The sequence below is a fragment of the Mauremys mutica genome, chromosome 7, assembly GCF_020497125.1.
Source record: "Mauremys mutica isolate MM-2020 ecotype Southern chromosome 7, ASM2049712v1, whole genome shotgun sequence".
In the NCBI taxonomy this organism is placed as follows: Eukaryota; Metazoa; Chordata; order Testudines; family Geoemydidae; genus Mauremys; species Mauremys mutica.
Window position 1 is genome coordinate 116,489,555 of NC_059078.1, and position 24,198 is coordinate 116,513,752.

General features: G+C 41.3%; 1 protein-coding gene across 6 annotated transcripts in view; it reads right to left on the reverse strand.

Annotated features, from left to right (window-relative positions):
- ATRNL1 (attractin like 1) overlaps positions 1-24,198 on the reverse strand; it is a 948,738-nt gene that overhangs the window by 515,139 nt on the left and 409,401 nt on the right. For all 6 annotated transcript variants that reach the window (XM_045024151.1, XM_045024152.1, XM_045024153.1 and 3 more), the window contains exon 21: positions 17,055-17,107. In XM_045024151.1, coding sequence (XP_044880086.1) covers positions 17,055-17,107 — 53 coding nt within the window. The remainder of the gene's footprint in view (positions 1-17,054; positions 17,108-24,198) is intronic.

A 24,198-nucleotide genomic window follows, 5' to 3' on the forward strand; every position in this document is an offset into this window, starting at 1 on the left:
TATATATAAACATTTATAACAACAAATTTTCCAGGTGTGTGTCTATGCATGTACACACACGCAAATAAATAGAAGTATACTTACACATGCACATAGGGTGGTTAAAAGCTTTGTTTTACCTTCTTACTGGTAGATATTACTGTTTTCAGCAGATATTGCCTATGTTTACATTTCTTTACCTTTCTAATATGTACATCTGTGCTCAACAGTTGTGAGATCTAATTACAGGAACTGAATAAGATAAATCCTATTATTTTCTGGAGAAACAATGGTCTGGATTCTTTTCTGGGTGCAGCAATAGGCAGCAGGGAGCTAGTTGTAGCTCCCTAATTCTCAGGTCAGGTCTATGCTCCAACATAGTTTAGAGCAGCTCCAGCAACTGGTAACAGCTCCCAGCGTGCCATTAACTAGCTGAGAATAGCTAGAGTACAGCAGCCTTTCACCTAAATCTCCCATCTGCCTATGGCACATTCCCTTCATGAGCTGGCAATGCCTGCTGAGGATTCCCTGAAGAATTTTCAGCTAGAAGATTCTCTGCCCTTACGAGCTGCTCGAGCAGGGCAAAGGGCCTCAATCATTGGAGAAAATCTGGGACTGTCTACAATGAGTTCTTTCAATGGGTTTAGCTTTTGAGGAGCCTACAAGAACAAATACGGGCACAGTTCCTCTAAAAGGAGAGATCCTGTTTAAAGAATTCTGAAATACCACCTTGAGCTGTGCTGCCATCAGATCACATAGGCTACACAAAGTCAGGCCTGGTCAATACGTGGATCATAGATCTTCATTGCTAAAGAACAAAGCACTAGTGAATTACTAAATGGAACTCTTTCCACCAAGTCAGTATGGAACCAGTGTTTCAACATGGTACACAGGGATACTGTGCAGTTGGAAGTGACACCTTTTAAATGGCACATAAAACAGACTCCAACCACTTTTGGTCATAAGTTCTCACTGTTTTCTCAAAAACATGTGCCTAGTTTCAGGTGTCTTGGACAAATGCTAGTTTAGGTAATTACATTCTCCCTATACTCTGAAATGCCTACATCCCTTCACAATTATACACTGTTGGGGTGCACTGTTAAATATCTGCATTTCACTTGAGAGATGGCCGTCATTCACAGGCGTCCTTGTTCATCTAGCTTATGAATTCGTTCAGGATCAAATGGTGCTGTGATAATGTAAATACAAGTTATTTCAGAAATGTCACCCTTCATTAATCCTAAATACTACGACTTCAATCTTAGGAACAATAATGATCTCAGGATAGTAAGCTTAGCACTAATTCTAGCCAGAAAACGAGAATTCTATATACAAGATTTCTAAAGGGCCCCCAAAGACATTTTGTTTAGTTTTTACTCTGAAGTTCCAGACATGAAACTTCATTTATTAGAAAGTCGTATTTCCTCTTACCAGTTATATAAGTAGTAAGCTGAGTTTTCATTAAATGAGGTATGAACAATGAATATGTGGGTTTTTTCCTTATAGCAAATAAATTGCTTATAGATTGTTTAAACACTCACTTTAAAATATTTGAATAGCGTTAGTAGATCAACTAGCCATTTCCCCCCTGCAGAGCAAGGTGTAGGAATCCTGAGGACTACTGCACTCCAAGGCTGTAGTAAAAGCCACATGAGGCTGCTCAGCCAGAGGCAGGATTTTTCCCTCCTTCCCTTGTCCCCTGCAAAGATCACCAGAGTTGATCTCAAGTCTTTTTACTGAATGCACTTTCCATGCCTCCTTCCCCACCTGCAGAGAAGGAAAAAAAGCCTTCCTCTTTGTAAATTGCTGACATACTAAGGGAACTGCTTGCTACTATCCTTCCTGTATGCATACCAAGAAAACAGGAAATAATTTTGTAAGCTATAAAGTTTTATTGCCAAGAGTTGGGAATGACATTACACACAGGTGTCAAAACCATCAATTAATTATGCAAGTTCACCCCCTAAAAGTGACAGTAAAGTCTTTAACAGCTCACCTAATTATCACATATTTTGTTTCTGCCACATTTTTTTTTAAAAGCTATTAGGGAAACATTTAATAACATTTTTAAAAATGTATTTGTACTCGTTTTCCACCACTTGTAAATTTGGGTTGCCTTAGTTATGAGTCTTTGGGGGCTCACTAACTCTGCTTTCCTGACATCCTATTTTCTCTCTGCATGTCTAATATGTCTCACTGGAATTAACAGTTAAGAGTTGCAACAAGCCAGCACTGCAAGTATTTTGTGGTTGCACTGGCTCTTGAGGCTTCTCCAGACCTACCTACCTTCTTTCTTTGTGCACCTACAGTTACAGGAGCTCTTCTGATGTTGCGAATGATGTTTCACCAGGACTGCCCACCTGTAATTCCCCATCCCCATGTTTCCAGACTAATTACAGGATTGTTTGTGGAGATACAGTAAAGAAAATTTCACATTTCAGTCGGTGCTCTTATTGGTTGACAGAGTAGTAGTAAATAAGCACTATCACTGGTTTTGAGAGCACAGTGGACAAATGTTAAGATCAGTTTTAAAACCTTTGCCCCAATTCATGCAGAGAGTATAAACTGTCCAAAAATAAAGTACCAATACAATATGCTTGCTAGTTTGTAATAAGGACCATTGTTTGAGTAATACAGCATTCTAGTAAGAATTGCATACCCACATACTAGCTGGATACTTTACAAGCACAAGTCTGAGCTGACTGCTTTACCGACAATTGGCAAAGCCATGGGTTCGGCATCTCTTCCCAGATTAAGCCTCTTGCTTTGTATGTTTTTAGTCCTTTTCATCGCCCTCTATTTCCCCCCTCTAAACTGCATTAGTTGCTATGGAAACAAGGCTATCACTGGTATGGGTGGACTTGGAACTTTTCACAAATGGCAATTTATGTAATGATTTGGGATGGATAGGCAGATTAGATAGGTAGAGAGAGAGAGAGAGAGAGAGAGAGACTGATTGACCATGGGAATGGAGATAAAATAAGGTCTGGACATTCAGCTTTTTGTTCTTAGAATCATAGAATATTAGGGTTGGAAGAGACTTCAGAAGGTCATCTAGTCCAATCCCCTGCTCTTCTTGTTTTTTTTTTTTTTAAGGGTTGGACATGTGTGGTTAACCCAATACCTACGTATATATTCAGAGGCAGGGCTTCTTGTGGAGAGAGGGGAAAGATGCTCAAGCAATAAGTTTTCTCTTTTCAGAAAGCCAGGGAGCCTTCAGCCACTACCAGTGTTATGTCTCCTTTATAAGTGACCCACTCTTCCCAACCTCAATCCATTCTTGAATCTCAATCATCTTCAAGGCAAGCAGATGGGTGGCTTCTCTCCTGCTCCATTTCAGTTTGATTCAGAACTCTTCATCAGGTCCTGTTGCTCTCATGACTATCAAATTTGAAGGTGGTTCTGGTTTATACCAGAGAGCTCCATGGTGTTTGTAAAATCCCAAGTCTCACAATGGGTAGTTTGTGGGGATTGAACCTTGACCTCTGAATATAAAAGCATGAACATTTACTGTTAAAGGGACTTGGTTTAATACACTGAAGGCAGTAATGGATTCATAAAATCTGTTATGTGATCCAATGACCAACATTGGATTAAACTGGGTTACATATGCATCATCCCTTCTTGCCTCTATTGCTATAAAACGTTAATATCCTATTGGACTAGGGAGGAGGAGGACCTTGCTCATTCCAATATTTTATAATTCTGTGATGCAGTCCTCTGTGCTGCACTAAAAACCAAAAATGTTGCTAAGTATGAAAGCAAAGAGATCTCCAGGACCCCACGGAAAACTACGACTCTTCCCCTGCCCAAATAGTGTCGTGCCTGACAATTTTTAAAAAAAACAGAGACCGGAGGCATGAGTTGTCTCTCAGACCACTATTTACAGGTAGCATGACTTCCAGTCTGCCCTCAGGCCTCCCCTGCCTGCCTTCTCTTCCCTTTTTTCCATCAATATGGTTGCTGATTCCCTCCATTGCTCTTAATTCTTTTTCACCTCTCTCACATCACATCAGAAAGTTCTCCCTGCCAACCCCCAGCCCTTGCTCACCACAACATCCACCTCCTCCTGTCCTCCTGCTGCAGAGCGTCTCTGGCACAAATCAGGGTGGACTGATTTTAATAAAAGCGATTTAAATCACTGATTTTAATCAGGATTTAAATCAGCAAGCAGGAAACCTTGAATTAAATAATCAATATTAATCTTTTTTTATGTTTGTATTTCTTAGTTATTTTCCTAAAGAAAGATGGATTGTCATAGATTGGTAACCATTAAAACATGTTGATTAGCAGCTAAAGAGAGCCTTTACACTAAATTTGGTGCTTCTTTTTACTAAAGAGGAGGATACACTATACCTATTCACATTTATTTAAGCTTAATATATAGCTTAATTTACATTTATTCAGATTCTTCATTTTTACTATGAAAATGGTTAATGAAGCATTTATTATTTTACTAGAAGATTAATGTTTTACTTGTGATTTCTCTCAAGCTTTATTTGGATGAAAATTAAAATTCAATTCAAAATGCACAGGCTCTCAGTATCACTTCTGGATTACTCCAACATCCTTTTCTCTGCAAATGCAATTTTATCCTGCTTATATCCATTCAGAATGCTGCTGCAAATGATCTTCCAGCCCACTGCTTTGATCATGTCACTCCTCTCTTTGTAACCCCCCTTCTCTACTCTATAAAACATAACCTCTTTGTCTTCATTCAGTATTGAGATATTGACTCCCACCTCTGGTCAGCCCATAATCTCAGCCTCCATCACCCGCTTGTTAAATTTTCCTACAAACACCCTGCCTCTCGTGCTTGGGGGGTACTTCCTGTAAACACCCACAAAGCCCTTTCACTGTTCTACTTCAAACCCCTCCTTAAAACTCTTCATTGCTGTGATGCCTACAAAAACTTGAAAACTGTCAGACTACTGGTGTGGTGAGATCACTACTTGATCAATATTGTCTCATTGTTTCCTTGTACATTCCCATTGGTCTGTCTGCATCATTTTGTAGTCTCTTATCTGATGCTTAAATTATAAATTCTTTGGGGAAGGGCTGTATTTTTGTTCCGTGTTTGTACAATGCCTAGCACCATAGGGTCCTGCTCCATGAATGGGGTTCCCAGAGGCTACAACAATACATATAACAATAATAAAAGTGAATAGAAGAAGTTAAGAAACAAAAGGCACTGGGTATATACGTGTCTCTCTTAGGATGTGCCTACACTGCAGCTGGAAGTGTGCTTCCCAGCATGGTTAGACAGACACACCCTAATTCTGCTCAAGCTAGCGTGCTAACAACAATGTAGCCAGGGATGGCATGGGCAGTGGCTCAGGCTAACTGTCTGAGTATGTATCCAGGGTGTCCAGGAGGGATTGTACTCAGATGGCTACCCAATCTGTCACCCATGCTATCCCCATATACATGCCATTTTTAGCATGCTAGCTTAGGCAGAGCTAGTGTAATTCTTTCTACCCACACTGGGAAATATGCCCTTAGACTGCTCTATGTTCTTATGTGGCTGGCACAGGAAAGACTTTAGTCTGTGGTGAGGTGAGAGGGCGTATGTAGAAAGAATGGTATGAAGAATCGACTTCTGACTGCTCTGAACCCAGTAACATATGCCACTGTGGCCGAGCCCCAGGGAAGAAAGAATGCTCTTCAAATTCAGCTAGAGAGAGGACAATCAGTTATGACCTCCTAAGGTATGTCTACACAGAAATTAAACACCAGCAGCTGGCCCAGATCAGCTGACTAGTTTAGTCTGCAGAAGAGAAGAATGAGGGGGGATTTGATAGCTGCTTTCAACTACCTGAAAGGGGGTTCCAAAGAGGATGGATCTAGACTGGTCTCAGTGGTACCTGATGACAGAACAAGGAATAATGGTATCAAGTTGCAGAGGGGGAGGTTTAGGTTGGATATTAGGAAAAACTTTTTCACTAGGAGGATGGTGAAGCACTGGAATGGGTTACCTAGGGAGGTGGTGGAATCTCCTTCCTTAGAGGTTTTTAAGGTCAGGCTTGACAAAGTCCTGGCTGGGGTGATTTAGTTGGGAATTGGGGGTGGACTAGATGACCTCCTGAGGTCCCTTCCAACCCTGATATTCTATGACTAGAGTTTGCAGGGCTTGGGCTGCGGGGCTGTAAAACTGCTGTGTAGACATTCAGGCCTGGGCTAGAGCCCAAGCTCTGGGACCCTACAAAGTGTGAGGGTCCCAGAGCTCAGGCTTCAGGTGAGCCCAAACATCTACACCGCAATTTTTAGCCCCACAGCCCGAGCACCACGAGCCTCAGTCAGCTAACCCAAGCCAGCCATAGCCGTACTGCTAGTCTTTTATTCCAGTGTAGATGTACCCCTAGAGTGGACGAGAGGATGACATGATGTTGTCTGGAGTGGAAGAGAAGGCCCATTAGGCCCTAGGGAAAAAATCTGTATAGAGAGATAAAGGGAGAGACAGTATGACTGGGTGAGTGGAGTGACTGGATGGATAAGAAATTATTTTGGCTAAAAATGAAAAAAAATGATCTGTGAACCACAGAGAGAATAAAATAGAAACCTGTGATATAATTGGTTTTCTTTTATAAAGATTGATTTTTCAAAATATAATACAATTGGGATACACTTTCAGAGAAGCCTTAAACTGGTCTCTGCTTGAGCACACACATTTTTTGAGCAGCAATACGCCACCGATAGATTCTAACATCTATGTAGGTAGGCAATACAATTTACATCCATTAAATCCATTTCTTTTGTACATGTAAAGTCATGCACACACATGTGTCAGAACTGATCAGCTGCACACACAAGTGTTAGTGTTCCAAATGTAGTACTGCAGGCATTACACTCAAAGTTCTGCACTTGTACAGACCATATTTTGCTAAACTGTGCCCTTAAAATTTAGGGTAGAAGGAAGAAATATCAAGAAGGTCATGTATGAGGGTACAGTCTCCTTTCAAAGCATCAAAGTGTCAAAGAGCTAACATTCTACACACTACACAACAAACTCTATTTACCAATTGTTGTAAATTTAAAATCTTAGTTTTGTTAAAAATTTGGTTTAGCTATCAATGAAAGCAATTCATGTTAGAGCCATAAAAATGGCACCTATCCCACCGATTTCTACCATTCTGTCTAAAACCATCTCTTGCTACTGGTTCATTTGCACCCAGGAGCACTGATTCTGAAAGCAGTATTTCAGTTGCTTATGTATGAAGAACTAATCCAGCCATTTGGATGCTTTCTTTACTGATATACGTCACATTGGTCGAGTTACCAAAGGACAAAAGAACAATAAATGCATCATGACAAAATGTTGTATTTACAGCCTGTGTACATGCATAGCTCAGCTGCACAACCATCTCTTGCCTACACTCTGAATTCATTTATATGCACCAAATCAGCCTGCAGTTATTCACTAAAATGTTGGCTTATAACACAATAGTTTAGGGATATGTAGACTTCCTACCAGCAGTACAAAGCCACAGTCTTGAACTGAATGTATAATACATATACCAGAGTATTTACATTGTGTCGAATTGAAGTCTAAATAAAATAGCACATTTTAAATTTACAGAACTTGCTCTTTTGAATAGAGCTAGTCTTTCTTATGATATATCAAATACCTAATTTGGTAATGAGAGATGCCAGTATTCGTGATGTTCTTGGAAACATCTCATATACTTAAAAAAATCTGATGAAACTTACATCTCTTCAAACATTTTAAGCATTTTCTTAATTATCAAATCTCTTGTATGTTTAAACAAAGTTTTTTTCCTTCACAGCTTGCCATTTCTCCTTTTTCAATCATGCAGTGAAGTCATAACGAAGCAATTATGAAATCACAATCATTTCAATAGCAGCAACAGCCTGTGCTCCTCATAAAATTTAGATACTGAAAAGACCTAATGCATCGTCTAGTGCAGCTCCCTGCCTATGCAGGATTGGATTGCTCCCCAATTCTACATTTATTAGAATACTGTTAAATTAATTTTAAATATCACAAGTGATGAGGCTGCCACCACTTCTCTTGGGAGACTGTTCTACATCCTAGTACAGTAGATTATACTGCCAGGATTATTTTTTCTGCTGTTCAACCTAAATTTTCAATATTGAAATTTCATCTAATTACTTCCAGTTTACTTATACCATGCTGAATAATTATTATTCTTCCTTAATATAACACCCTTCAAATAACTGTAAATTGAGCTTTGACACTGGGTGGTAAATGGCTAGAACTGATATGTCCAAGCTGCATTTCTTCAGTGTTGGTCAGATTATTGCATGTTTGTAGGAGGAAGGTAAGACTCCTTCTCTGAATGAAATTATGACTATTTTGGTCAGGTGTGGCAACAGTTGTTCATGATGCTGTTTCACAAGCCAAGAAAGGCATCCAATATCCTGTACCAAACTAACCAATTCCTGATGGCTAGATTGAGGGACAGATGGAGACAGGCGACATTTTACCCATTTATATTTTTTAAAAGCAAATTATATATGTATATAAAACTAACCATAGTTGGGAAGTTTTGTTTTGCTTGATGTGACTTTTATGCTAACGAATGATGTAATTTCTGTATAACCATTAACTTAAAGTTATGGTTAACACACCATGCCCTGAGCAGTGGCAGTCACAGGTCAGGGAGTTGTACAAAACTTGGCAGCTCCGGCTGGATGTCTGAGGGTATCTGGGGTGGTACTTGGGTAAGTGCCCCCTGGGGCTCTTGGTATGGCTGGGTAGGAAGTGTGGGGGCTCTTGGAGTTTAGGTGGCTCATAGGGAATAGAGGGTGCTGGGACTGTTGGAGACCAGAGGCCACTGGGAGGGAGTAGGGAATTTAGTGGGGGAAATGGTTTTCAGGAAGATTGAGAGATCTGGGGTTCCTTGGGGTTAGAGGGTTACAAGGGGGCAGTGGGTGCTGGAACTCCTGGGAGGCAAGGACTCATAGGAAGCTACGGAGCCCCCTGGGGGTGGGAGGGCTAAAAGGTGCTAAACATGCTGAGGCTGCTGGCTGACAGGGGCCTGTTCAAGCAGCTGGGGTTGGGTTGCTGGGGTGGTTGCACTGGTGGGAGCCAGACGTGGCTGACCACAGGGGGAAGAGGCAGGGAGCATGAGGCCACGATGGGACCCCTCATCTTGCACTGCTACAATTGTATTATCTTCCAGTCACTAAGCCTATCTATAGGCTGCTCATTTTTTTGCCCTAACCTATCATGGGGAGCAGGGAGAAGCAGAATCTGGCTCCCTGTTCAGCACGTACCACAGTGACTTCTGACAAACAAAAGACACAACTGCAGCAAATGCCTGCTGCTTTCGTGCCCTCAGTTGGATCATGAGATGCCAGTTGAGTCATGACAAAGCATGACAGGGATGCTGGATGCGTTATACTTGGCAGCCCTGCATATTTGATTATATCCATATGCTTCCAGCCTGTGTATGTTCCTTATCTTCTTAGGTCTCTATTCTGCAACATGCTGTGCCAATGTAGCATTCAAGGACTTCAGTGGGCGTCAGTGAGGATGCTGCAGAGTGCCCATGAACTGCAAGATCTGGGTCTTAAGCTGTAGGCTTCTGGGGGAAGGGAGCATGTTTTAATAGAGTTTGTAATGCACCTAGAGCAACAGGACTCCAATCCTGAGAAAGGCTTCTAGGCAATACTGTTGTGTAAATACTGAAAACAGCAACGGCAATGCCTGGTAAAATAAACTATATGCCACTAATGTTTACAGGATCAGCCCCTTTGGACAAGACATTATATTAAGGGCTCAATCCTGCAAAGTGCTGAGAACCCCTGTGAGGTTCTGAGTATATTCAATTTCCATTACATTTAAAGAAAATTGAGGGTCACTAAATATAGGAGTGCTCAGCATCATACAGGATCAAGGCATGAGGCCTCAGTTCAAGAAAATATCCCTATTCGGGATAGCAGTTACACACATGCTTAAAGATAAAGTTAAGCATATACAGTAACTCCTCACTTAACGTAGTAGTTATGTTCCTGAAAAAAGTGAAACGATATTAAGCGAATCCAATTTCCTCATAAGAATGAATGTAAATGGGGGGGGTTAGGTTCCAGGGAAATTTATTTTTGCCATACAGTACAGTGCTATAGTTGGGAGGTGCCCCCACTTTACTCCACAGAGGCACAGCCCGCTGGCACTGCAGACAATGAGGCAGGCAAGGAGGCTGAAGGTGCCGTAGGCTAGGAGAAGCACGTTGCACAGCAGCAGCTTCCCTTACTCTACAAGTACCAGGGGTGGTGTGCTCAATCCTTGGCCTGCCCACTCTACTCTTTCCCCCAAGCTCCCACCCTTAACCCACCTCTTCTTCCCCCCTTTCCCCTTTACTCCGCACGCAGCATCCTCGCTCCTTCCCCCTCCCTCCCCTGCCTGCGGCAATCAGCTGGTTTGCGGTGTTCGGGAGGCGGGGGAGAGAGGGGAAGCCTGCGCACCGAGTTCTCACTCCTCCCCCCTCCCTCTTGAACGCTGCAAGCCAGCTGATTGCCGTGGGCAGGAGACGGGGGGGCGGAGGGGGAAGGCGCTGATCTGCGGGGTCTGCTGGCAGGCGGGAGTTGTGGGGGGGAGTTGTAGGGGAGCTGATGGGGGGCTGCCAGCAGTGCATAAAGCAGGCAGCCAAACAATGTTATAGCGAAGCATTGCACAACTTTAAATGGAGCATGTTCTGTAATTGAGCAGGGACGCAAGATCGAAACAACGTTAAGCGAGAGGACGTTAAGTGGGGAGTTACTGTACACAGGTGCAGTTCTGAAAAGGGATGAATATAAGTATATGTTTAAGTGATTTACTGAATCGAGGTCCTATTATACTACTAGTGCTTTTCACTTCCATCCATTAACTTTGGAATACTATCAATAAAGCAATCAAGTTTGCATGGAAGGTTTATTCCTTAAGACCAAGCTGCTTATTGCTCTTGGATTTCTGTTTAGTGTTTTTCCCCCTCAATATTTACTTCACCTTTGTACAATAATCATTCTTTTGCTTTAACAAACAGGAATAATACCTCATCACATCAGGAGCAAGCAAAAGGAGAAGATATATTCTGAAGGAGAAAGCTATTATACAGACACATGAATCTTAGAGAGTAGCAAATGGAACATATAAAAATACCGGCCTGTAGCACAGCGCACGCTCACCCCTGCGGCGCCTCCTGCTGGTCGTCCTCGGGAATTAGCTCTTCGACCCAGGAGCACCCTCTGTAGGCCAGTGATCCGCGTGCCGGTGGCCCCCGTGTCCCTCCCAGGACCCCGGTGCCCTTATCCCAGGGTTGTGCCTCCTGCAGTACCCCACAGTCTTACTGGATTTCCCCACCCCAGGGGAACCCCCACTCCCTATCTCCATGTCGCCTCAGTCATGGCTACTGCCAGTCTCTGTTTAGCCCCCGCACCCTGTGGCAGACTGCAGTATATCAGCCGGTCATCACAGGCAACAAGGGGTTTGGACTGTCTGCCTTTACCCACCCTCCGGCTGCCCCTCTGCAAGCCCAATACCTAGGAGGCCTAGAACTAGTCCCTACAGCCTGGGGAGTTGCTGGCCTAGGGCTTTCCAGCTCCTAAGGCCTTTCCCCAGATCTGCCTCCCTCTAGGACCCCTGGGTGAGTTCCCCAGCAGCCAGGCCTGTCTTCCTCTCAAGTCAGAGAGAGACTCCTTCCTCTGTCTTCCCTGGCCGTCTTATAAGGCCCTATGGCTTAGTTTGGGACATGGCCCCAGCTGCAGCCACTTCCCCCAATCAGCCAGGGTTTTACCTTGGCCAGCCCCAGCCCTCTGCAGGGCTTCTCCAACCCCTCCAGGGCCGGAGCGGGTGCTCACCCTACTACACGGCCACATACATGTCTTCTTAAAAAATAAAGTGATCTTTTATTCCAAAATACCATTCTGGTAAAGTGATTTTAAAATATTTATCTAATATTCTTAGACAATCTCTCTCTCTCTCTCTGTCTGCATATGTGTGTGTGTATATATATATATATGTATAATGTTTTAAATGGATGACTCAGCTGATTATCTACCATTAACTACAAATTGTTATGGAAATCTTAGGTAAATTACTCACAAATTAATAGGAACATATTTAGTTTTTCACCTATAATGTATTACCCATTAGCTGTAAGAAACAAAGCATCTATTTCATTTAAGTCCTTGCAGGTTCCTTATCATCACCAGATTAGATAATGTTGAAAGTGTTTACAACTAATAGATTTTAAATTATTAAAATTGTTAAAAGACTTATCAATCCAAAACCACAAGATCTTTAAATATTTTAAAATTTGACAGAAGACAAATAGCTCTAGTGAGTTAAAGGCTATCTTGGATACAGCACAATTTGTCTCAGACGATCAAGAAGATTTATAGACCCAAGCTGCTATAGGATAGTAAGGAATAAGGTCTTTCTTGGAGGTGTCTGAGGTATACAAATCTTATTACTGTCATTTATTTTCCATCTCTTAAATTTAACTGCATTTATTTTTAAAGAACAAAATAAATTTTTATGCGCCAATCCAAAATATATGAATAAAGAAAAAACCCTCTGTATAGTGCTTTTTTAACTGTACAAACCTTTCCAGTGCTCTTTATCTAGCTTTGCCTTTAGATAATTAATAAAATAATTGATACAAAAATTTAACCCTTCAAAAATATTTTTTAAATAAGAACAATTTTTGCTGTGTAAATATCGAATTTTTGCAGTTGCTTTCGTTTGATCAAGAACACCGTAAGGGACCGTTTTACTCTGCATTTTCAATTAGATCTATTACATGAAAACTGCAACCTCTACTAATAGTACCTCGGAAACCAGGTATTTGAGAATTAACTTTAACTGAGAGATCTTACACTTGAACTTTTGCTTTTCTGTGAGAAACATGACTTTCTTTAATAACTGGCAACATAAGTAAACAGTTTCCAGACCTAATGATCTGCCCAAAAGACAGTACAGTCAGAAGTATGTTCAGCTGCTGTCAATCACAGAATCATAGGAGTGGAAGGAACCTCAAGAGGTTAACTTGTCCAGTCCCCTGCACTCATGGCAGGACTAAGTATTATCTAGACCATCCCTGACAGGGGGTTGTTTTACCTGCTCTTAAAAATCTCCAATGATGGAGATTCCACAACCTCCCGAGGCAATTTCTTCCAGTACTTAACCACCTTGACAATTAGGGAGTTTTTCCTAATATCCAACCTAAACTGCCTTTGCAACAGTTTAAGCCCATTGCTTCTTGTCCTATCCTCAGAGGTTAACAAGAACATTTTTTCTCCCTCCTCCTTGTAACAACCTTTTTATGTACTTGAAAACTGTCATGTCCCTTCTCAGTCTTCTCTTCTCCAATTTTTTCAGTATTCCCACATAGGTCATGTTTTCTAGACCTTTAATCATTTTTGTTGCTCTTCTCTTGACTTTCTCCAATTTGTCCACATCTTTCCTGAAATGTGGCACCCAGAACTGGATACAAGACTCCAGTTGAGGCCTAATCAGCATGGAGTAGAGCAGAAAAATTACTGCTTGTGTCTTGCTTACAAAACTCCTGCTAATACATCCCAGAATTATGTTTTCTTTTGCAATAGTGATACACTGTTCACTCATATTTAGCTTGTGGTCCACTATGACCCCCAGATCCCATTCCGCGGTACTCCATCCCAGATAGTCATTTTCAATTTTGTATGCATGTAACTGATTGTTCCTTCCTAAGTGGAAGTGGAAGTGCATTTGCCCAGACTGAATTTCATCCTATTAATTCAGATGATTTCTCCAGTTTATCCAGATCATTTTGAATTTTAATGTTCTCCTCCAAAGAACTTGCAATTGCTCCCAGCTTGGTATCATCCACAAACTTTATAAGTGTACTCTCTATGGCATTATCTAAATCACTGACAAACATATTGAACTAAACTGGACCCAGCACTGATCCCTGCGGTTGGTGCCCTGGCCATTCTAATTTTGTCCCTACACACTTGTGTTATTTGTTTATATTCATTCTTTGTAATTTGACCTAGTTTCCACTTTTTGTAGGACTCTTTTTTGAGTTTCAGATAACTGAAGATCTCCTTGTTAATCCAGGGTGGTCTCTTGCCATACTTCCTATCTTTCCTATGCAGTGGGAGTTTGCTCTTGTGCCCTTAATAACGTCTCTTTGAAAAACTGCCAACTTTTCCCCCTTAGACTTGCTTCCTATGGGATCTTACCTACCGACTCCCTGAGTTTGCTAAAGTCTGCCTTCTTGAAATTCCTTACAGTTATTGTGCTGTTTTCCCTCCTCCCATTCCTTAGAAAAATGAACTCTACTATTTCATGATCCCTTTCACCTAAGCTGCCCTTACACTTTCAAATTCTTAACCAGTTCCTCCCTATTTGTCTAAATCAAATCTAGAACAGCTTCTCCCAGTGCTTTAGTGCTTTATAGTAGCTTTCTCCTCCTTCTGAAATGAAAAATTGTCTCCAATAATTCCAACACCATGTCTATATTATAGTAGGTCTTATTTCTTGTTTAAATAAACAAACAAACAACATTTATTTATAAGGTGGCCTATGACTAAAAAGTTCTGCAGTAAAAGTTTCATGTACAGCCTCCAATTTCTAAAACACAAAATATGGCCTAAAATTAAAAGAAACCTTAGAAATACAGCCACTTCTCTTAGCGTCATATTCTCAGATGCAGGTCTAAGTTGTATGTGTGGGCGGGGGAAATAATAAAAACTTGGGGCCAGATTCTGTTTGATGTTATGCAGGTCTATGCAGAAGTCTTGAGAGAGGAAACATGGCATCTTCCCACGCTTGCATCCCTTTATTATAATTTGATATTGATATTGTGATAGCACCTAGAAGCCTCAACCAGGACATTCCCACACAGGGTAAAAGAGGCAAAAAGGCATTCCTTGAAAATTGGAAGTCATATCCTAGCCAGAAAGACAGAAAGGAGCATAAACCCTGGCAAGTCAATTATGAAAGTATAATTAGGAAGGTCAAAATTAATTTGAAGAACAAAACCCAGCAATTTTTAAAAATATATCAGAAGCAAAACATCTTCCAAACAATCAGTGGGGCCACTGGACAATCAAGTTGCTATAGGAGCATTCAAGGAAGACAAGACCATTGTGGAGAAGCTAAATTAATACTTTGCATCAGTTTTCACTGCAGAAGATGTGAGGAAGATTCTCACACCTGAGTCATTTTTAATCTTGGAAATACTAAATTTGATATGTAAACTATTGCTTACATCATCCTCTATACCAGATGACTGGAAGATAGCTAATGTAAGACCAATTTTTTTTAAGTCCGTAGAGGCGATTCTGGCAATTATAGGCCAGTAACCCTAACTTCAGTACCAGACAAATTGGTTGAAATTATAGTAAAGAACAGAATTATCAGACACACAGATGAACATGTTATGCTGGGGAAGAGTCAACATGACTTTTGTAAAGAGAAATCATGTCTCACCAATTTATTCAAATATTTTGAGGGTGTCAACAAGCATGTGGACAAAGGTGATCCAGTTAGAATGTACTTGGACTATCAAAAAAGCTTTTGACAAGGTCCCCCACCAAAGGCTCTTCAACAAAGTAAGCAGGGTAGGAATAAATGGTCAGTTTTCACAATGGAAAGTGATAAGTAGCAAGGTCCCCCAAGGATCTGTACTGGGACCTGTGCTGCTCAATATATTCATAAATGATCTGGAAAAGGAGGTGAACAGTGAGGTAGCAAAAATTCTAGGAAGTCTAAAGCTGAATGTGAAGAGTTACAATGGGATTTCACAAACCTGGGTGACCAGGCAATAAACTGGCAGATGAATTCAGTGTAGACAACCACAAAGTAATGCATATTGGAAACAATCCTAATTATACATACAAAATGACGGGGTTTAAATTAGCTGTTCCTTGTGGAAAGTTCTCTAAAAACATCTGCTCAATGTGCAGCGGCAGCCAAAAAAAGCTAAGTGAATGTTAGGAATCACGAGGAAAGGGATCAATAATAAGAGAAAATACAATAATGTCTATATAAATACATTGTATGCCCAAACCTGGAGTACTGAATGCAGTTCTGGTTTTCTCATCTCAAAAATGATATATTAAAATTGGAAAAGGTAGAGAGAGAAGGGCAACAAAAATTATTCAGAGTATGAAAGAACTTATGTAAAATGAGAGATTAAAAAGACTGGGGCTCTTCAGCTTGGAAAAGAGATGACCAAGGGGTGATATGACAGAGGTCTATAACATCAAAAAAGGTGTGGAGAAAGTGAATAGATAGTGTTATTTACCCCTTTACATAACACAAGAACCAGAGGACACTATGAAATTAATAGGCAGCAGGTTTAAAACAACACAAGGATATACTTCTACACATAATGCACAGTCCACCTGTGGAACTCATTGCCAGAGGATGTTATGAAGGTCAAGAGTATAACTGGGTTCAAAAAAAGAATTAGATAAGTTCGTAGAGGATAGGTCCATTAATAGCTATTAGCCAGGATGGTCAGCGATGCAAACCCAAGCTCTGGGTGTCCCTAAACCTCTGAGTGGACGGATCACTTGATATTTGCCCTGTTCGGTTCATGCCCTTTGAAGTACCTTGCACTGGCCACTATCAGAAGACATAATCGTGGGCTAGATGGACCATTGGTCTGACCCAGTACAGCCATTCTTATGGTTTTACGGATTGCGCGCAGGGTATCTTGCTATAGTACTATCCCTCTCCACGTCCCTACCATGAGTTGTGGTTTAAAAGCCACAATATACCATATTCCCTCTTTGGGCTGACTGAGCTCTTGAATGTTGATCTAGAGTGTATGATGCAAGAGTTCAGCTGTTCATTCAGGCCTTTGCCTGAGGGAGCAGGTTTCAATGTGTTCAGTTTCAGCTGCAATTTTGAGGGGACTTGCCTAGTTTTTGGTGTTTTAAATAAATTCACAAGTACCTAAAGAGGCTTGAATGGGCATTTTCTTTATACATCAAAAAATTAATATCCACCGAGCATTCTGACTAATTTGTTTTATTGTGGAAATGAACCCACTATATTATGTGTATACAGTGCTTAATTTGTAAGATTAGAGAAAATGAAACATTTAAGTACTCACAGTAACACGTTCCCCTGAGTGGATTTCCAAGGTACCTGTTTTCAGAGTCACAGCTGCAGAAATAAAAATGAACTGAATTACTATTAAACACATTTTATAATTTTTTAATACAACATTAGAGTGAACATTCCCCCCCCTCAAAATATAAGGGGGCAGTTTTAACTTATTAGAGGTGGGGATGATTAAATGTTTAAGACATTTGATATAAAATAGATCCAAATAAATGCAACAGCGCTGTCTTTAGCTATGTATTAAATTCACAGGTAATTTGAGATCTGGAATATATATCTTGAGAAGTTAAGATGAGAGTTCAAAATCTTCAAAATTGTTACATCGTTCATTTTGTTTTGTGTATTTCCTCAGAAAACATGTTCTACAGCAGTAATATACTGTACAACTATTCTCTGTTAACATGCATAGTTTCAACCAAATAGTTTAAAAAACAAAACAATAAACCAATTTTTAAATAATCCATTTTAAAACAACACTAGTAGAGGCAAAATAAAGAAAATGCTATGGTGCCTTTCAAAATTCATATCTGCTATATCTGCTCTAAATGACAGCTATCATCATTTCCTCTTCATGTTCTCCATAACTCACTTCTTAGCATGGAGGCAATGAGGGGGGAGAGGTGGAGTGGCCATGGCTACACACACTGTAGGGATGTAGGATACAAATAATAAATGAGATTATTCAAAAACCGTTTATGAATATTCTTTGTCATAACTTTTATGTTTATTCCACTGCTAATGTATAACCAACATCTACTCAGAGGTATGCAGTCACAATTCAAATACATCTTGAGAAACAGACTTTTCTAGAAAAATACAAAACCCAAAGAACTATACTATGGCTTTAGGTTACAGCCCAGAGGAAGCGGTGGACACCCTTCAGCTGCACCATTTTGCCCAGGTTCCTGTTATGCTGAAGGGGTAAGAGTAATTTTCAACACCCCTTTATGGGGTGCAGCATACTCCCCCATGTGTCCAGCTAGCTCTGCTATCCAGCAGGGAGTACTACATGGAGGAGAAGCCATGGTTTTACCTGCTTCCTGCCTCTAACCATCCATTTCCTGCCCACCTGCTCCCAGAGGGTAACATCTGTGGTGGAGCCCCTGCACTACACTGAGCACCAGGAACCAAAACCTAAGAGGCCCTAACCCAGCCATGAAAAGCTCCATTTCAACTCCCTATTCTGCTGCGTGACTGTTCCATCCATGCCCAGTCTAGCCCTCAAGCAGCTGAAAATAAACAGTGCTCCTACTACCACTGCTCCAGAAGTCTCAATGCCTCTTTTGTTTGCTCTCACATGACCCCATTATACATGGAATGCCCTCCCCAAACCTGTCCCGTGAGAAGTAGTGGAATAAAAAAAATGGAGCTGTCCAGATGTTTTCTTGCCTTACTACATAACCATGACCTCTTATTACTGTTACTCTTCCTCTTCTCTCTGTTTATCACTTTCACTTATGTTGCAGTTCAATTGTGAGCTCTTACGGGGGGCAGGAACTATATTTTTGTTTGTGTTAGGTGCCAAACTCATTTTTGGAGCACTGAGAAAATCATTATTATTAATTATAATTTATAACAATAACAATAATGAAATGAGTAAAAACATGAAACAAAACCCAGGATTCCCTAGATGTCTCTAAACAGATCCTCGTGTTGCAATTAGCCTTTCATTGATTAATTTCTTGAGATAGTTACTTCTATTGCTAAATAAGATGGGGCAGTAGCATTGTGTAGGTGACAAGGCATATCAATGCCAGAAGTTGAAAAATATCCCTGTCCTATTTATAAAATAAGTTGTTCTCTTCAGCTTTATAACTCTTACGAAATATCCTACAGAATTTCATAGTGATTATACGAATAAGATAAGAAATTACTCTAAAAACCTACATAATTTAATAGAAAATTATAACCTTTCTCTTGGTTTTCTGAACCATTCCACAGAATTCTCTAGCAGAGTTATAATTTTCTGTTAAATTTTATAGGATGGTTCAGAAAACCAGAAGAAAGGTTATCATTATCTATTAATTTCTATAGAACTTTTTTCCTATGGGAAGGTCTGGATCACTCAGTTATTGTCACTTTTTGTTTTTCATTGTTTTGTGCTCTTCAAGAACCTTGGTTGCAAGAGAATGTTGCATTAGATTTATTTTATTTCTGAGCAATATTGAAAAACTGCTTAACTTGGATGTCATATCATCTAACAATTTGTTGAATCTGGAGTATACTCTAATTATAACAGCTTAACTCCTATGAGAAAAACAATTTAAGTTTTAATTTTCTCAAGTCTGTTTTGCTGTTGATCTCCTTAATAGTTCTCCAATGTAATATTTGGTTGTTATTGTGCTCATTTTATTCAAAAATGGGGAAAAATACCACTGAGTCTTTGTTACAACACCATAGAAGAAAATAAGCATCAATGGCATTTACAACATAACTTGATTGTCCCATGGAAGTAACACAGCTTTTCACAGTTTTGTTTGTTTGTCATTTATATTTTCCAAACAGCTTCGTGTACAAAAGGAGAAGAGAACAGCACCCATCACCCTGAAAGAACTGTTGCAAATTACAGTTTAATGGCAAATATCTCATTCTATACAGCTAAAAACTTCCTAAAATTAGCACTCCAGTAAAAGTATTATGCTAGACACAGCATTCCAAAGTTGTTATTTTTTGTTCATCTACTCAGTAACCTCAGCACTTATTAAGTGCATATATATTGTATAACACACAAAACAAATGTTAAAACATTAATTGTGTCACAAAGTCAAGCACTCAGAAGTTAGGAAATGCCAGAATTAAGGTTGATTGTGCAACCTTGATTCAGCCCCCTTGTGTATTCATTATGATACAGTCTTTGATTACACAATCAGATATAGGACTCCCCCCAACACCCGAGTCCCACCGATCAGCTTGTTTCCATCCCCACCAATGCCTCCCACCTGCTGCTGTCAGCTGTTTGGCAGCATGCTGGAGGAGCTGGGGGGAGGGGGAGGAGTGGGGGTGGGAAGAGGTGAGGTGGGGTGGGCCTGGGGGACGCATGGCTCAGAGGCCAGGACACAAGAGAGAACCTGGCTGGGGAGATGGTTTCTGCTTCCTGGCCAGGTTCGGGTGCCATGGTCCCCGACAGCCAAGCTGGGTGGGGAGCTGAAGCTGCCTCCTTCCCAGCCAGGCTCTCTCAGGCACAGTGATTTCCCTACACCCTCCCTGAATTTTCCCAACACCCTCTCCCAGTTTTGTGAACTAGTTACATGCCAATTTAGTGACTGTTTGGAAATTTGAATTGAAATTGAAACATTAATACACACTTTAAAAGCATATACAGTGTATGATAAAATACATGTATCTGAAAAAGTATAATAGATTTGAAAAGTATGAACATAGACTAGCTTCCTTATACAGTTCTTGTTTTTTATGACAATGTCAGTGCATTCATTTCAATGATGTTGGCCAACCTAATAATTTCAAATGATTATTTGTAAGCAAAGTCGAAATGGGTTCTCCCTGACAGCTAGTGATGAGCTGGGGCTGGGAGGAAAGGCTTCAGGGCCAGATTGTATTTACATTCACACCTAATCTACTAGATATCCAGCAAACAGAGCTGTGTTGCCCAAGTGATAGATTTTGGCTGGGGTTGGGTTACAAATCACTTGACTGTGGTGGGTAAGGGGGTATGAAATGTTGTTCTTGTATGAGTAAAGGGCAGTAGAACTGTACTTAGCCTGTGCTGATTGAGGGCATCAAGAGAGAGGGTGGGGACCTGACCCTCTCCACTGTTTAAAGACAGTGCTGATTAAGCTCCACAGATAGTCTTTTGTTCTGTTATGTGACCACTGCAGCTGAAATCACCGATAATCAGGTCTAAGTGCTTAGTCCTGCTGTGGGGACAGTGTTTCTGTGGAAGAGACGGCTCAGACAGCACTAATAATGAGATTCCCCCACTGAGAGCTCAGCTGAAATCACTGAGAGCTGGTGGAACCTCAAGAGACCAACTCGCAGAGATCACAGTGGCAGGTTGCAGCAGAAGGTGACTGCACAGGGCCATTGGCAACAGAGTGGTGGAGTGAACGGTGGCACAATGAACAACAGTGCCCAGAGCGAACAGTGAGCTGCTGGAGGAATGAGCAAAGTGCCTTCTTGCTCCCCACCTGGGAGGTGTACTCAGGTGAAAGCACCCCTGAACTCTGAGTCTCCACTGACCAAGGACAACACCGGTGAGTGGGGTGGAGGGAAAATTGAGGGGCATGTTAAATAAACATTTGTTTGTTGGACTATATTTTAGTGACTTTGCTCCAGAATGCTAGATTTGTGACTGGGAATGGAAACTTATATAAATGTTTCCTAGTAGGCCAAGATTTTTAAAATGCATTATTTGCCAAGGTTGTTATCTCACATTGTTGCTATCTTGAGAGGTCATTATGTTGGGGAGTTTCTGTACTAAACATTTTTATTATTATTATTATTATAATTAATTTTACATAAGAATGGTCATACTGGGTCAGACCATGGTCCATATAGCCCAGTATCCTGTCTTTTGACAGTGGGCAAGGCCAGGTGCTTCAGAGGGAATGAACAGAACAGGTAATCATCAAGTGATCCATCCCCTGTTGCCCATTTCCAGCTTCTGGCAAACAGGCTAGGGACACTCAGAGCATGGTGTTGCATCCCTCCCCATCCTGGCTAATACCCACTGATGGACCTATTCTCCAGGAATTTATCTAGTTCTTTTTTTAATTCTGTTATAGTTTTGGTCTTCACAGCATCCCCTGGCAAAGAGTTCCACGAGTTGACTTTATGTTGTGTGAAGAAGTACTTCTGTTTGTTTTTTTTTTAAACTTGCTGCCTATTAATGTCATTGGGTGACTGCTAGTTCTTGTGTTATGTGAAGGATTAAATAACATTTCCTTATTCACTTTCTTCACAGCAGTTAAGATTTTATAGACTTCTATCATATCCCCCCTTAGATGTCTCTTTTCTAAGCTGAAAATTCCCATTCATTTTAATTTCTCCTCCTGTTTCATACTCCTAATCATTTTAGTTGCCTGTCTCTGTACCTTTTCCATTTTCAGTATATCTTTTTTGGGATGGGGTGACCAGATCTGCACACAGTATTCAAGGTGTGCACGTACCATGGATTTATATAGAGGCAATATGATATTTTCTGTCTTATTATCTATCCCTTTCTTAATGATTCCCAACATTCTGTTTGCTTTTTTGACTGCCGCTGCACAATGAGTGGATGTTTTCAGAGAACTATCCACAATGACTCCTAGATCTCTTTTTTGAGTGTTAACAGCTAATTTAGACTCCATCATTTTGTATGTATAGTTGAGATTGTTTTCCAGTGTGCATTACTTTGCATTTATCAACACTGAATTTCATCTGCCATTTTGTTACCCAGGCACCCAGTTTTGTGAGATCCCTTTGTAACTCTTCGCAGTCTGCCTGGGACTTAACTATCTTGAATAGTTTTGTATCATCTGCAAATTTTGCCACCTCACTGTTTAACCATTTTTCCAGATCATTTCTGAATATGTTGAACAGTAATGGTCCCAATACCAACCCCTCAGGGATACCATTATTTATCTCTCACCATTCTGAAAACTGATAATTTATTCCTACCCTTTGTTTCCCATCTTTTAACCAGTTACTGATCCATGAGAGGACTTCCCTCTTATCCCATGATAGCTTACTTTTCAAAAGTCAATTTAAATTAAATATATATATTTTTTAAAATTATATATTTTTTAGAAATCTAGACCTGTTATGTGTTTTGGTGCAACTTGCATTAGCCTTATGTTAAATTTGTATTATCCTAACAAAAACATTTACTTTATTCATATCTCTTTTATATATCTCATTGGCCCTGACACCCCCACAAATTTCAGTTCCTGGGGAAACCATTGTTCAGGCAGCTGCTGGGTAGGGCTGCAGAGCAGCGACCAGGGGGGGCCAGCATTAAAAGCGGCTCCCTCCTGCTCCCTACCTGGGCTTCTGCCCACCAGGGAGAGTGGCAGAATGGGCCGGGGGGGAGGGGGGAGGTGCAGCGGGAGGACAAAGTGCCCCCCCGCAGGTAACATGGGGCAGGGAGAGCACCGTGGCCCTGGGCTGGGCATGGGGGGGGAACAACACATGACCTGCCCTTTAGATCAAGCCCCAGTTATATATGGGGCACCCTCAGGGAAGGAGGCAGAACAGCGGTGGGAAAAGGTGGGGTGGGGGTGGGGCATTTGGGGAAGGGCCTAGGATGGATCGGGAGGGGTGTCGAGCACCCCTGGGAAATCTGGAATTTGGCACCTATGCTCCTAGGCGTGTACGGGGTGTTACCAGTGGCAGCAAAGGCAGCTGGGCGGGCATGTGGAAACCCTGGCCGTGCCGGCAGCTCGCTGGGCACCAGCAGGGACCCACTCACTGTTCTGCCCTGAGGCCCGGAATTATATCTGATCAGGCCTGCCGACAGCATTTTCCACAGGACCCCTGCTTCAATCAGTGACCAGGCTGGACCTGCTCAGGCAATGAATCTGGGATGTGTCGTGAAAGAGACTGTTGTCTATAGAACCCCTTCCTCATTCGTTGAAAAAATTTATTCATGTGGCATTACACTGACACCCAGACGGTTAATCAGACCTGCTACATAGACTTAATGTAACACTTGATGTAACATAGTAACTGATAGCAATAGTAAGGTGTCATCCTCTATGTGGACTAGCACTAGAAGAGGATGAGAGACATGGCTTGCCAGCTGGTTTTAGTGAATTGCTGAGAGCAGGGGGAATGGTGAGATTCAGGAATCATGGGTTTCATTCCAGACTCTGGAGGGAACTGTGCTCTAGTGGGCACAGATTCTTCTACCTATTTCTCCAATCTCAATCCCTTCTGTACCATCTCCTGTCCCTGTCCTATTTCTTTCTTACTCCTGGCACCTTGTTCACACAGTCCTGGTCTCTGTTACTCAAGCTTCTCTTACTAGTCCCAGTCTCTCTCTGCTCATCCAGTCCTAGTCTCCCCTTCTGAGCTCACTGAGTCCCACTACCCACCTCCCTCCAACTTTCAGTCATTCTGCCTGTCCACATCCAGTCCCAGTCTCCTTGCCCTGATACTCCTAGTCCCACAGCTACTCACCTAGTCTCTCTCCC